General features: G+C 46.4%; 1 protein-coding gene and 1 non-coding gene across 2 annotated transcripts in view; one reads left to right on the top strand and one right to left on the bottom strand.

The window, feature by feature from the left end:
* Nucleotides 1–13,783, top strand: part of TRIM16 (tripartite motif containing 16) — a 20,496-nt gene extending 6,713 nt beyond the window's left edge. Inside the window, exons 3-6 of the mRNA XM_021694842.1 lie at nt 4,354–4,587; nt 7,941–8,106; nt 8,573–8,668; nt 12,861–13,783. Of these exons, the coding sequence (XP_021550517.1) occupies nt 4,354–4,587; nt 7,941–8,106; nt 8,573–8,668; nt 12,861–13,444 (1,080 nt within the window). The 3' untranslated portion in view covers nt 13,445–13,783. The remainder of the gene's footprint in view (nt 1–4,353; nt 4,588–7,940; nt 8,107–8,572; nt 8,669–12,860) is intronic.
* On the bottom strand, nt 11,018–11,121 carry LOC123326763. The gene has a single exon (XR_006541307.1). It is a non-coding gene; the product is annotated as a U6 spliceosomal RNA (small nuclear RNA).
* Nucleotides 13,784–15,603: the final 1,820 nt, after the last annotated feature.

The following is a 15,603-nucleotide window of genomic DNA, read 5'->3' as shown; positions in this document are numbered from 1 at the left end:
TCCGTCCATCCATCCATCCGTCCATCCATCCATCCGTCCATCCATCCGTCCATCCATCCATCCGTCCATCCATCCATCCATATCTGGTACATGTATCCATTTCAACTTAATTACCTCCTTCTCAGTGTTTACAACTACCTAGGTGTGAAAGATCAACACGTCTTTTGCACCCACATCATCTTATGGAAAGAAGAAAAATAGTTGTCCCCTTAAAGTCTTGTAAACCTTCAGAGATTGTTGATTTCCAGGCTCAAGATAATCTAGAGAACCACATGGAGCATCCTACCTCTTTTCTAGCCCTTTATTTTTCAGACACTCTGATCCCTATTCAGCTTTTCTCATAATTGTGTGGTAACTTGGGGAGGTAGTTATCACAATAGCCAACATGTACAAGGGACATGAACACACAGAGAGATGACAAGACTTGTCTGGGGCCCCCAGATTGATGAAACAGGAACCTGGGATTGTTGCTCCCTCAACCTAAGAAACTCAGGACATTTACAGGCATGTGCACCATCCTCAATCTCTTTAAACCATTAACTTTGATACCTTGATATCCTTGTGGCCCCTCCCCTCTTTAGTCTTTATTTGTCATTATTTGGGGAGGAAATAATATCCTTTGCATATTCCATTTACATGCAAGGAGCAAGTATTTCTCCATGAAACAGTTTAGGAACGAGAGGTCACATTTGACAGTGGAAGAGTCAACCCACCAACATCACTTGAAGCCTCCTTCCATCACCCTTCCTCTTGAGGGCCTTGGTGGAAGAGAAGGGATTTGGACCCTGAAGTCCCTCTTTAGACTCCTGCTTCTCAGCCTCATGGTATTGTGCTTCTATGAGAAACTTGTGATTGCAGGACCCATGTCAGCAGGAAACTCTCAGGGCATTTTGAAGAACGAGATTTATTACTCAAAGGTCCTGGAGGGCACAGAACTCTGCCCGAGGGCCGCAGCCACATTGCAAGGTCGCAGATAGAGAGGGAGGGAGAAAGTACAGACCTGGGGTCTGCCTTTATTGGGGTTGAAGGTGGGTGTCTAGGTTTTTACGGGCACATTCTTAGTTGGCTTATTTAAAGCATAAGAGCAGGAATTCGGGCTCGGGAAGAAGCAGGGTCACTCCAGGGGTCATATATTTAGATTCCCCAGGGAATTCTGAAAGAGGGAGCTTCCTGGGTGGGGGTGGCCCGATTCCTTAACTGATTGTGTTGCTCCGAGCTGTGTCACACAGCTGGCAATATGTTTATTCCGGATGGATGTCTTTGAAAATGGATGCTTCAGGGATGACAAATGTAATGTTGGGCACTTACATGACAGGTGCTGTTCTCCATGGGCTCTTCTGGGTCTGGGCTTGAGGAATTTGGGCAAGATCTCCCACCTCCTTCTTACTTAGTTCCCATTACCAGCTCATTTATTTCCAGTTCTGTTCAGCTGACCCAACCTCACGGAAGCCAACAGGTGATGGGGCAGTTGGCATGAAAATGACAATGTAGAGAGTCTCTACCCATCTCCCTGCCCCCAGTAAAGATGCCCCTTGCTTCGTTTCCTCCACTCCTTCCTCCTTTGCCAGCAGATCAAAGACTGGGCCACCACTTTGCATATGCTTTTTTGGCCAGGGAAAAGGCGTGTGTGGGGGAGTAGAGGGGACATCTAGCTAGAAATCTAGGAATCATGCAGAGTTTGGGCTTCTCGTCTCATAGGAGGGTGTTTTGCGTGTGAGTGTCACCAGCCCTGTGTTCTGGCAGCCAGAGAAAAGAGTGGAGAACTGCTTGATTAGTGGATGGTAACTTGATAAAGCCACTGGTATGCCATGCTACTTCGTTTTAGTCTCTCTGGTTTATGGCCACTTTCCATATAAACTCTTAAGTAGACCCAAACAGTTCCACAAATACTTCTCATTAGTGGAAAGCCAAACCATCACCAAAAAAAGAATGTAAAACACCTAAGCTATGGTAGTGAGTCAGCAGGAGCATCTTTGCATACCATGAATGATTCTTCCCAACCATTCATCTATCCATCTTTCCTTCCATCCATCCATCCATCCATCCATCCATCCATCCGTCCGTCTGTCCGTCCATCCATCCGTCCGTCCATCCATCCATCCATCCATCCATTCTTCCATCCATCCATCCTTCCATCCATCCATCCATCCATCCATCCATCCATCCATCCTTCCATCCATCCATCCGTCCGTCCGTCCGTCCGTCCATCCATCCATCCATCCATCCATCCATCCATCCATCCATATCTGATACATGTATCCATTTCAACTTAATTTCCTCCTTCTCAGTGTTTACAACTACCTAGGTGTGAAAGATCAACACGTCTTTTGCACCCACATCATCTTACGGAAAGAAGAAAAATAGTTGTCCCCTTAAAGTCTTGTAAACCTTCAGAGATTGTTGATTTTCAGGCTCAAGATAATCTGGAGAACCACATGGAGCATCCTACCTCTTTTCTAGCCCTTTATTTTTCAGACACTCTGATCCCTATTCAGCTTTTCTCATAATTGTGTGGTAACTTGGGGAGGTAGTTATCCTTCCTTCCTTCCTTCTTTCCTTCTATCCATCCATCCATCCATCCATCCATCCATCCATCCATCTTTCCATCCAACCATCCATCCATCCACCATGGACCACCACCATTCTTGTGGGCTTGCATTCTGGGGCCCTGGCTGAGCAGCCAAGCAAAGGTCCTGCTACCTGGAGTCATCATTTCTTCCTATCTCCCTCTAAACCTTAAGGCTTTCACATGCCCTGGGCCCAGAGTGCCATCCTTTCTGAGTCCTTTCCTTTCCAGGCCCCCCTTATTCTCCTCCTTCCCTCCCCATCTTTCCTGCCAGGGGACAGAGGTGCCCTAGCAGCCTCAGCCTCTGAGGTGTCTGGTATTTGGGCTCCTTGTGGATGCCCAGGGCTGGCCCTTGCTCTTGGAAGGAGGATCAGAAAACAGCATCTAGAGGGGTTGCTCGGATTCCTCTCAGGTGGGTGGCGACAGTGGGGGAGACTGAGGCAGGCAGAGAACAAACTCTGGGCTGTGGGATGAGGTGAAGGGAGTGTGAGCAAGGGAAAGTGTGTCCAAGATGGTTAGATGAAGTTTAAACTGGAAATATCCGAGGGAACTGTCAGCACCGGTCCTTAAGAACTACCAAAGGACAGAGGAAAAGCATTTACACTTGGATTGATGTTATAAACATGATATTGACTGACGGCAGGTATAAAGGATGTTCGTCCTGGGCGCCTGGGTGGCTCAGTTGGTTAAGCGACTGCCTTCGGCTCAGGTCATGATCCTGGAGTCCCTGGATCGAGTCCCGCATCGGGCTCCCTGCTCGGCAGGGAGCCTGCTTCTCCCTCTGACCCTCCCCCCTCTCATGCTCTCTCTCTCTCTCATTCTCTCTCTCAAATAAATAAAAATCTTTAAAAAAAAAAAAAAAAGATGTTCGTCCTGTGAAAGTGCAAAGTACACGTGCACATGCATAAAATGGCATCATGTAAACCCTTAGGGTTTATCACCTGGACTTTGCTTTCTATTTTATTTGGACAACACATTCCTCCTGCACAGGTTTGTGGGTCCTGCCACGCTCAGGGGTCATGGCCACCTACCCACACCCTAAAACATTTTGTGCCTGGCAGAGACACCGTATGATTAGGTAGCTTTCAGTTCTGATGGACTCGGTGGGCAGTTTAACCTGATGTAATAAAATGCCGAGAAAGTGAATTCATGCTACCAATTTGTGCAAAGAAGCCAAATTATTAATGTCCCGCAAGAAAGATAGCTATCGAGTGTACTGAATACATGCATTTCCCTGGTGGGAGAATTGATTTCAGACACTTGAATCGTAACCCCAGACTGTCAGAGCTGCCAATGGTCTCAGAAATGTATGAGAGATGAAGTTGGTGATGGCAACTAAGTAAATTCGCCCTGGAGAGTAAATCCCTTTTTTTTTGTTTTTTCAGGATCCCAGGGTTCATATGAGAATAAAATCTTCCTTTTAGATTTTATTTATGTATTATTTATATTTATTTATCTATTTGAGAGAGAAGGGTGGGGGAGGGAGGGCATGGGTGGGAGGAGGGGCATTCAGGGAGGGAGAAACAGACTCCCCGCTGAGCAGGGAACCCGATGCCATGCGATGCGGAGCTCCGTCCCAGGACCCTGAGATCATGACCTGAGCCAAAGGCAGATGCTTAACTGAGCCACCCAGGCGCCCCCAAATTTTCCTTTTATGATAGAAAATTGCTTCCTAACTTACGGGTTCCTCGGGTTTACAGTCCTGTGTGCTGAGCTCCCGCAGAGGGAGAGGGAGAAAACATTGCATGCCTCGCTAACCTTTTCTTCACCACCCCCTCCCTCATCAGCTGTCCGTGTCAGAGGTGAAGGTGGTGGCCGAGGAGCAGTTTGGGGAGCTGCTTGCTGCCATGAGGAAGGCCCAGGCCGATGTGATGCTCTTCTTGGAGGAGAAGGAGCAAGCCGCTCTGAGCCAGGCCAACAGCATCAAGACGCACCTGGAGCATAGGAGCGCACAGATGGAGAAGAGCAAGCATGAGCTGGAGAGGATTGCTGCCCTCAGCAACACTGTCCTGTTCCTGGAGGTGAGGGGGTGGGGGTGAGTAGTGGGGAGGGGGGATTGCAGGGGCAGAAGCAGAGGCATCCAGGCCAGGAGTCGGGGAGCACCCTCACTGGGCTAGGCCTGTGGCAAATGTGGGGAATGTGGGAATGGAACTGCTCTTTGATAAATGGGGTGCACGGGGAGCCATGGGAACAGACAGAAGCAGGTTTTAGCAGAGTACAGGAATACCCCAGAGGGGAAGGCCAGACTTCCCAGAGTGGGAGGTTGGAACCAGGTTATGGGAGGTAAGTCGTGTCCAAAGAGAGAGAACAGCCTGTGCACAGCTAGAGAGGCTTCAGAGAGCACAACTGACTTGGGGAATAAGGTGCTTTCACCAGGATGGGGCGTGGGCTGCTGGGCACTTAGGGATGGAGGTGGGGAAGCAAAGATGGATGCAGGTGGAGGGTTTCAGGTGGGGGAGTGAGGAGCTGAGGTCAGTGTGCCTGGCAGGGGTGAGGCTGGAGACCTCTTGCCTTTCAGAGAGGACCGTGTGTAGCTGGTTGATGGAGAAGGCCCCGCGGCAGAGACCTTTCATTACAGGGCAAGTCCTTATACACTAAGCCACATTGCCAGTAGGGCCAGATCTGAAGGATATGTAATCTTGCAGGGATCGGGTGTAAATCCTGTCATCCCAGATCTGTCACTAGATAGCTGGGTAGTTATTAACCAAGTCACTTAAATTTTCTGGGTCTCAAATTCCTCATTTATCAGACAATCAGGTCGAAGTCAATAGCTTTCTTTCTTTCTTTCTTTCCTTCTTTCCTTCCTTCCTTCCTTCTTTCTTTTAAAGATTATTTATTTGAGAGAGAGAGAGAGATAGCATGAGCGGGGGTGGGAGGGCTCCGAGGGAGAGGGAGAAGCAGGCTCCCCGCTGAACAGGGTGCCCAACACGCAGGGCTTGATCCAGGACCCCAGGATCATGACCTGAGCCAAAGGCAGACACTTAGCTGACTGAGCCACCCAGGCGCCCCCAGAGTCAATAACTTTCAAGGCTCCTTCAGCTCTCATATCCCTAAATACAAATAATTTTTTTTTGTTTGCACCTTTGAAAAAGTTCCCCTCTAGTTACAACAAACATAAATGTTCATTATGAAAAAAGACTTGAAAAACACAGGGAAGGATGAAGGAAAACTATCATCCATACTCCTACCACCCAAAACAACCATAGTTACCCTTCAATGAGAGAAAGAAGCAGGCAGAGAATGACAGACAAAAATACAAGAATGTCCCTCTTTCTGTCAGTTCCCTTGCTTTTCAATATCAAAACAAAGAAAATGTGAACAAATACTTGGCTTCCCGCATCATGAGTTTCCCCAAAGAGGACATATATAATTTTTCTTTTTTCTTTTCTCCTTTTAGGACTTTAACTTAAAAACTTTAATACGTATAAAATGTATTTTTCTTTTTTTTTTTTTAAGATTTTATTTATTTATTTGAGAGAGAGAGAGAGAGTGAGAGAGAGAGCGCAAGAGGGGGTAGGGTCAGAGGGAGAAGCAGACCCCCCGCCGAGCAGGGAGCCCGACGCGGGACTCGATCCCGGGACTCCAGGACCATGACCTGAGCCGAAGGCAGTCGCTCAACCGACTGAGCCACCCAGGCGCCCCAAAGATTTTATTTATTTATTTGAGAGAGAGAATGAGATAGAGAGAGAGCATGAGAGGGGGGAAGGTCAGAGGGAGAAGCAGACCCCCCGCCGAGCAGGGAGCCCGATGCGGGACTCGATCCCGGGACTCCAGGATCATGACCTGAGCCGAAGGCAGTCGCTCAACCGACTGAGCCACCCAGGCGCCCTAAAACGTATTTTCCTATAAGATAACTTATTCACATAGAAAGATAACTTCTTCTCCAAATCGTGAGCCAGTTGAAATGACAACACGTATTGAATACCCAATTTTTCCCCCCACTGATTTAAAATATCACTTTTCTCAGGTATGGCGCTAAATCTATATGCAGTGTTAAAATGTTTATCTTTCTATCAACTCCCTGGGTTGGCCTTTTTCTTCTCTTCCGTTAAACTGCCTAACCATTTTGGTACAGTTTTCTTTCCATTGCTGTTTTCCGGCTCTATCCAGTCTGCCCTGCAATGCTCCAGCTGAGTTTGGGCTTTGACGCTGTGTTGCATCTGAAAGCAACCTTTCTTGATCACTGCCTTGTTTTGAAGCTTCAGCAACTTCATAAGCTTATCTACCCGAAAGCACTTTTCAAACTCTAAAGCACAGTGTAACAATTGGCAAAGGCAGCATTCCTGTCTGAGGATCTGTTCATGGGTCTTCCTAGTGCTGTACCTCTTCCTCCACTCCTCCCTTCTATAATGTGACTTGTGTTTAAATTCTAAAAAAGAGGGGTGCCCTGGTGGGTCGGTCGGTTAAGTGCCTGCCTTCGACTCAGAGTGTGATCCCAGGGTCCTGGGATAGGGCCCTGTGTTGGGGGGGGGGGTCCCTGCTCAGCAGGGAGTCTGCTTCCACCTCTCCCTCTTCCTCTTCCCCCTCTCATGCTCTCTCTCTCTCTCAAAGACATAAATAAAATCTTTCTGAAAAACTCTAAAAAAGAAAAAAAAGTCCTGAAGGAATGAAAGTAGCAGGAATGTTACTGTTGCTATTTGGACTGTTGGCATACAATGTGTTCTTGTTCTTGGGTCTCTTGATTTTGATTTTGATTTTTAAATTTTAATTTGTGTGTGTGTGTCTCTTGATTTTTATTTTTTAAAGATTTTATTTATTTTTCAACAGAGAGAGACAGCGAGAGAGGGAACACAAGCAGGGGGAGTAGGAGAGGGAGAAGCAGGCTTCCCGTGGAGCAGGGAGCCCGATGTGGGGCTCGATCCCAGGACCCTGGGATCATGACCTGAGCCGAAGGGCAGATGCTTAACAACTGAGCCACCCAGGCGCCCTATTTTTATTTTTTTATGTTTATTTTTTGTATGTGTCTCTTGATTTTTATTTTTTTTAAAGATTTTTATTTATTTATTGAGGGAGATAGTGATAGAGAGAGAGCATGAGAGGGGGAGAGTCAGAGGGAGAAGCAGACTCCCCGCTGAGCAGGGAGCCCGATGCGGGACTCGATCCCGGGACTCCAGGATCATGACCTGAGCCGAACGAAGGCAGTCTCTTCAACAACTGAGCCACCAGGCACCCGTGTCTTTAAAAAGCCCACTGTAAAAAAAAAATACTTTCTGTGTTGCTGGGTCTTGAGCCAGTCATGTTACATATGCTTGCTTTGTGAAGGGCACATTACCATTAACCCATTTTACAGATGCGGGCAGTGTGGTAATGAGAGTAGTCCAGTTTCAGAAATTCATAAATGAAGGCAAGTTCTGCCATGTTTCCTTTCCTGTAGGAGTACTGCAAGTTTAAGAACACTGAGGACAGTGCCTTCCCTAGTGTTTACATCGGACTCAAGGACAAGCTCTTGGGCGTCCGCAGGGTCATCACAGACTCCACGGTGCACTTAATCCAGTTGCTGCAGAACTACAAGGAGAAGCTCCAGGATTTCTCCAAGGAAGGTGAGGAAAACTGTCTGGGCCATGGGCTATGGAATGTGTGTTTCTCAGAGTGTGAAAGAGCTAAGGGAGGGAGGGCGAAATCAGGGGAATGGCTCATCTTCAAAGCCATCCTTTGGCCAGGCCGGTGGCTAATGGACACTTACCTTGATGATTTGATTTTATGATTGAGACCCAGAGAAGTTGAGTTAGTTACATCCCGCCGTTGGCTCGAATTTCTCTGACTAGTTTCCAAGGTTGCTAATGCCTGTACTTTGAAGTGAGATCCAAGTCAGTTTGGGATCGTTCTCCAGCGTATTTTGTTTCACCCATGGAGAAATGCATTGAGCATGATTCTGTCTGATGTGACTATCGAGTCCAGCCCTTTCTTCCCCCAGGGAGACCAGGGAAGAGTGGCTAGAAAGTCCTGCTTCTTAGGTTCTCCTGACCACCTGGACAGGTATGCATTCGTAACTCTCTGATTTTCTAGAGGAGTATGATATCAGCACTCAAGTGTCTACTGTTGTCGAGCACAAGTATTGGACCTCAAAACCTGAGCCCAGCACCAGGCAACAGTTCCTCCAATGTAAGTTGCAAACAGCTTCCTTTACCCACTTAACTGATGTCAGCGTAATGCTCACTGGAACAAGATCACCGTCTTTCCCGTAAGTTTCAGGCTCTTGCAACCTCAGGTCTCTCCCTAAATGGGATATTTAATTTTTTTTTTTTTTTTACCTTTCATGTTTGAGACAATTTCAAACTTACAAAGACATTGAAAAAACAGGGACAGAATTCTTGTATACCTTTCATCTGACTTGTTCGAACGCTAACACTTTATTTAACTATGGTACATCGTCCAAAACCAGGAAATGAACATCCCTTCACTGCTATTAACTCATCTATAGAATTATCCAGTGTTTCACCAAGCGTGCCAACCAATGTCCTTTTTCTGGCCCCACGTCTGATCCAAGATCACAGATGTTTCCCTGCCCTTAGTCTGTCTTTCATGAGCTTGGCACTTGGGAGCTCCTGGCTAGTTACCAGATGACTTCCTTTTAAGTCTGGCTTGGCCAGAATTGTGTAACCTGTTGTCCTGTCCTTATGTGGTACTGACCTGGTCTGTTAGCATGTTTTAAAACACCATGTTTCTGATCAGTATGTAACCAGTCTGCATGCTTTCATCTTCTAGGATGCAGGACTGCATCTATGCAGTTGAGGCTCATTTTTATGACATTTGGCGGATTAATCTTTTTGGAACATGCCGTTGAATCCTGTTACTGCTTGTTTTCTGGGGGTGACCACTGGTTGGCTAACTGCTGGACCCCCTTTTTCTCCAGTTTTTACATGGAGCCTCGGGTTCCGAGGACTGTTTCCTGTTTTTGCCCCAGCTCCTACTTTTTCTCAGGACCTCTTCACTTACACATAGTTTCCTTTATTTATTCTTTCCTGCTTCTTGACAGAAGCACATTTGTATTTTTATAAACAGATTAATACAAGAAAACAAACACCCTTTATTCTTGACATTAAGATAAAAATGAAATATATTCTATTATAACCTATCTTCTTTGGCATTACAGAGGTCTTTTTTCATACCTGATATTAACTTTGTCTCTTTGGGTATTGTTATGAACTTTGAACTTTTTATAGAATCAGATTGTTTGGGGCGCCTTGGTGGCTCAATCGTTGAGCGTCTGCCTTCGGCTCGGGTCATGGTCCTGGGGTCCTGGGATCGAGCCCCGCATCGGGCTCCCTGCTCAGCAGGAGGCCTGCTTCTCCCTCTCCCACTCCCCCTGCTTGTGTTCCCTCTCTCACTGTGTCTCTCTCTGTCAAATTAAAAAAAAAAAAATCTTAGAATCCGATTGTTTGACCTGTCAAAGTCGTGTGGCTCAAATTGCCGACTTAAACCGTGGGAGCCTCTCTTTCTCCTTTAAAGCTTTTTTTTTTTTTTTTTTTTTACTTAGATTTATGTATTTATTTTAGAGAGAGAGCAGAGGAAGGGGCAGAAAGCGAGGGAGAGAAAGAGTCCTAAGCAGACTTCCTGCTGAGCATGGAGCCTGATGTGTGGCCAATTCCAGGACCCTGAGATCACGACCTGAGCCAAAAACAAGTCGGCCGCTTGGAACCGACTGAGCTCCCCAGGCACCCCCACCACTCTTTCTCCTTTAGACATTGACATTCTGCCTTTGAAATTCTGAAAAATATCGTTGCTTTCTGGTGCCAACAGAATATTCCAGACCCACTCTGATTTTCTTGTCCCAAGACATAGAGTCACCTCCTTGCCAAGAAGTCCTGGTTCCCCTTAGATGAGAATATTATTGTTCAATATCTGGATGCTAAGGATTGCCAAAGGAGTTGGTCAGTAAAAGTCTGCTACTGATACTGTTGGGAACTTTTAGAAACATAGAGCTGCAGACAGTTTTAACAATATGCCTTTTTTGGGGTGCCTAGGTGGCTCAGTCGTTCAGGCGTCTGACTCTTGATTTTTGTCTTGGGTCATGATCTCTCAGGATCATGAGATTGAGCCCCTCATCAGGCTCCCTGATTGGTGGGGAGTCTGCTTCTCTTTCTCTCCCTCTCCCTCTGCCCCTACATCCCCTCGTGCCTACTCTCTCTCTCTAAAATAAATAAATAAATCTTTAAAAAATATGCCTTTTAAGACACATTTTTTTGAGATATTATTGACAGATAACTTTGTACAATATAATGATTTGACATATGCATATATTGTGAAATGATCGCCACAATAAGTTTGGTTAGCATCCTATGTCCTCACATAGTTACAAAATTCTTTTTTCTTATGATGAGAACTTTTGAGATCTACTCTCTTAGCAACTCTCAAATATGCAATACAGTATTGTTCACTATAGTCACCATGCTGTACATGGCATCCCCTGGACTTCTCTTCTAGCTGGAACTTTGTACCTTTGACTGCCTTAGAAATATGGAATGCTTCACAAATTTGCATGTCACCTCTGTGTATGGACCGTGCTAATTTCTGTATCATTCCCATTTTAGTATAGATGCTGCCAAAGTGAGCACCTATATGCCTTTTTATGGTCCTCAGTTCACATTCATTTTTCCTTTTTTTTTTTTTTTAAGATTTTATTTATTTATTTTGAGGCAGAGATCTGGGGGAGGGGCAGATGGAGAGGGAGAGAGAGAGAATCTCAAGCAGATTCTGTACAGAGCCCGATACAGGGCTCGATCTCACTACCCGGAGGCCATGACCCGAGCCAAAATCAAGAGTCGGACCGTCAACCGACTGAGCTACTCAGGCACTCCTTCATTTTTCCTTTTAACTTCTTAGATTGTTGTGTCCTTTTTTTCCTTCTACAATGGTCTCATTGACTACTAAGAATTTCCCTTACAAAAAAAAAAAAAAAGAATGTTCCTTACCTAGACACAAAGGAGTTTGGAAAACTCTGGGTTAATCTAAAATAATTTTTTATATTAATGGATTTTAAGTAGGCTCGAATATGCTAATTCATTGGGGAGATATACACTGAACATCCTCTCTGAGCTAGAAGCCCAGGATCGAGTCCCATGTGAAATGTGGATTATAGATTAGAAGGAAGACAGGCACGAAACAAACAAATAAATAGATTATACACATTGTGTGGAGTACCATGACGCTTAAGAAGCCCAAAGGCTCTGAGAGAAAGTGGTGGAAAGTCACAGAGGGCCTCTTTGAGGACATGAACCCTTAGCTACAATTTGAAAGGATCAGTAGGAATCCCCCAGGCTCAGGTTAGGGTGATGATCATGTCACAGGGGATTGGTCTGTGCTAAAGCCCTGAAGTGGGCTCAGTGTCGCATGCTTCTGAGGCCAGGATGGCTGGACCATGGCCATCAAGGGCCAGAGGGCAAGAGACAAAGCTGGAGACACGGGCAAGGGCCAGTCATGCCCGGCTGTGCAGGCTGGGGTGAGGGGTCACTGCTTTATTCTGTGGCCAAGAGGCACCATCTAAGGTCTTGAAGCTGGGGTGACATGATTTACCTTAGCCTACACCCTGAAACATGCTCCACGGCTCTGTGGTGGACAAGGGATGGAAGAGGGTCAAGACAGAGCAGCATGGCCAGCAAGGAGCCTGTTATATGATTCTGGACTAGAGTGGGGTGAAGCAGTGGTTGGGACAGAAGTGGGATCTACTGGGCTTGAGACTACCTGTGTGTATGTGTGTGTGTGTGTGGGGGGGGGGGGGGGGTGGTGAGGATGGGAGCAAAGAAATTTCCAAAATAACTTGAGTGTGACTCCAGCAACTGGGTGCATGGAGGTGCCATTATTTTTTTCTTCCCCGGGATTGGGAAGACAATATGTTTGAGGGAATGGTTGAGAGTTTACCATGCTATCTATATATTGGTCAAATTAAAAAAAAAAAAATAGAAAGACTCAAGTGTGGGTATATGAGTGCCTATTTCCACAAGCCCTTGCCAACACCGAGAAGAACAGTGCCCAGCTTTCAATACGTATTTGTCGAATGAATGAATGACTCAATCAGTCAGTTTTATGTCTTGATTCCATTCCGCAAATCACACGGTCAATGCCAAGCAATTGGACCTTCAGAAAGGAAAGAAGTTGAGTGAGTGACTTGTGTTCTCTGTTCTCTGGTTTTCGCCCACCTCTTTTCTGGGGGGGGGGGGGCAGCGGCCTGGGGTAAACAGAGAAGAGGAGAGAGATGTTTTCTCATAGCCGGGAGGCAGGCTGGGTTCGAAGAGTTCTGTCCAGAGCAGCTGTCCATTCCTGACCTGCCTCCCCGCCATTCTTCGTATCCCCTCAGATGCGTGTGACATCTCCTTTGACCCGGACACAGCTCACAGGTATCTCCGGCTGCAGGAGGACAATCGCAGGGTCACCAACACCACGCCCTGGGAGCATCCCTACCCGGACCTCCCCAGCAGGTTTGTGCACTGGCGGCAGGTACTGTCCCAACAGAGCCTCTACCTGCACAGATATTATTTCGAGGTGGAGATCTCCGGGGCAGGCACCTACGTTGGCCTGACCTGCAAAGGCATCGACCGGAAAGGGGAGGAGCGCAACAGTTGCATTTCTGGAAACAACTTCTCCTGGAGCCTCCACTGGAACGGGAAGGAGTTCACAGCCTGGCACAGCGACACGGAAACCCTGCTCAAAGCCAGCCCTTTCCGGAGGCTGGGGATCTACGTGGACTTTCTGGGGGGGATCCTCTCCTTCTACGGGGTAGAGCCCGAGGTCATGACTCTGATTCACAAGTTTGAGTGCAAGTTTTCAGAGCCGGTCTACCCTGCCTTCTGGCTTTCCAAGAAGGAAAATGCCATCCGGATCATGGATCTGGGAGAGGAGCCTGAGAAGCCAATGGCAACCTCTGCCGAGGCTGCTCCCTAGACCCCAGACTCTTGCTGACCACAGAGACAGGGCAGAAGCCTGCATCTTAAGGGGGACCTGGGGATGGAAATGTTTGCTAGTGGGAGCCGGCTTCAGGAGTCACATGGGTCCCTGCACAAGGAGAGAAGTCTCTGGCTTTTCCCTTTTGCTCCCTGCTGTGCTGTTCTCTATGTTATAGTGCTCCCTAGGCACGTACACCCCGTTTCTCATCTTCTAGTGATACTCTCCTGTCTGCTCAGGTGAATAACACACTGTGCCCAGGCTCGGTGATCAGGAATCTTCAGAGCAATAAAAAAGATGGCAGAATCAATTGCAAGCTCTGTTTTGATTGCCTACCCCCAGACACTGTTCTGGATGCGGTGTGGCCATTGAGTCCACCTTCACAGCAGCTCCCTGGGGGTAGAGGCTCCTATCATCCTCATTTTGCGGATGGGGAACCCCTGTTCCCGGGTGTGTGTGCGTGTGTGTGTGTGTGTCAGTGTCAGTGAACTTGCTCAAAGTCACTGCGCTCACATGGCGAGCAAGTGGCAGAGCTGGGATTTGAACGTGGGCAGGCCGATGCGGAGATTTTCACCACCACACCATGCTGCCCTCCTCATTCTGTCATGGGTATTGTGCGTAAGGGAATAAGCTACATGATGTCCTCCTCAGCATGGACACCCAATGTCTTAAACCCTCAGTGTGTCCGTACCCACTCCGTCTGGCTGGGTCGTGCAGCTGAGACCTCGTTACCTCAACAGCAGCTCATCCTCTTTTTGGATAGTAAAAATGATAAGAAATGTCTTTCCAGAGTCTGAGTCTTAGTCCTCATGACCTCTGAAGGGGGGGTCTCACCTCGAGATGTGGGCTTGTCTGATTTCTCATTCAGAGGACAGCGCTTCAGATATTTGGAGGCAGTTCTCACGCACATCCCCCAGGGAAGTAGTCTGGTTTTCACGCTCCATTTCCCACTTTTCTTCATAACTTCTGGGTCTTTTCCTATGAACTGTGTCAGGCAAGTCTCTCTTCCTCTTCGATAGCTGCTGGTCCTTTCTCAAGAGTCTATTTCTTTACGTCGCTTGTCTTGTTTCCAGAGACCCCATCCTCTATTTGTATCCAAGGATTTATACAGTGTAGGATTTGAATTTTTTATCAGATTTTTTTAAATTTGAATTTTGTTGAGTTAATTTTTTTTTTACTTGAATTTAAAATTTCATTGCATCATTGCTGCCCGCTGAGATACTTTGGATTCATGATTCTGCATCCAATAGATGAGCACTCCTTCCTAGCCTGGTGTCACCTAGAGTTGGTAAACTTTTCTTCTGAAGTGTTAATCTTGTTGATACATATTCATTAGGGGAGGGCCAAATATGGAATCTGGCAGCCGCCAGTCGATACCTTTGAGTTTAGTTATTCAATACGTTACACCTTGGTAAAACTGTACATTAATATAGCCCACTTTTAACCCTTTATCCACCAGACACCAGGAAGAACTTTTCCAAAGGCAGAAATCAAGACATGTCTGCCTTTCCTTGCTCTGCCTGTCTCACAATGCTCTCAAAAGAGAAAATGAGATAAGCTTGGCCTGCCTCGTTTTTACTGAACCGCTGTGGGTTAATTGGTGCTGGCTGCTTTATTTTCTAAATGCTCACCAACTGCTCCATTAAACTATTTTAGGATTCCTCTGCTGTGAGTCAACATCAAGTTGATGAGTCTGTTGTTTCCAGAACCTACCTTATTTTTCTTTTTAAAAATTAAGACAGTTTCATGTGTCCCCATCCTCTACCACTTTTCCTAATTTCTTGAAGATTACTGCCTGGCTTTTGGTCACATTGGTCAACAGTGTCAGTGTCGTGAGATGTTATTTGTTTAGGTCAGAATGCTGAGCTCTTACAAAGGGACCCCTTGGGTGTCTCCTTAACTGACTTGACCTTCATTTCCCTGCTAGCTCCTTTTGTTCATTCAGTTTCAGGGTCAACACTTCCTTTCTTGATATAAAAGATCAAAGCAAAAGTGAGAGTTAGAAACATCTACTTTCTGCCTGTCATTGCTTCCATTGACGGACATATCTTTTTTCTTATTCTTGGTCCTCAAACTGGAATTGCCTAAAATGAACAAATTAAAAAAAAAATAAAACAAGAGAACAAAGGCCTATTTTATATTTGTCATTTCCCCCAAGC

Source organism: Neomonachus schauinslandi, chromosome 15, assembly GCF_002201575.2.
Source record: "Neomonachus schauinslandi chromosome 15, ASM220157v2, whole genome shotgun sequence".
NCBI classification, from domain to species: domain Eukaryota; kingdom Metazoa; phylum Chordata; class Mammalia; order Carnivora; family Phocidae; genus Neomonachus; species Neomonachus schauinslandi.
The sequence above is the reverse complement of the archived record's forward strand: the minus strand, read 5'-3'. Positions and strand labels throughout refer to the sequence as shown.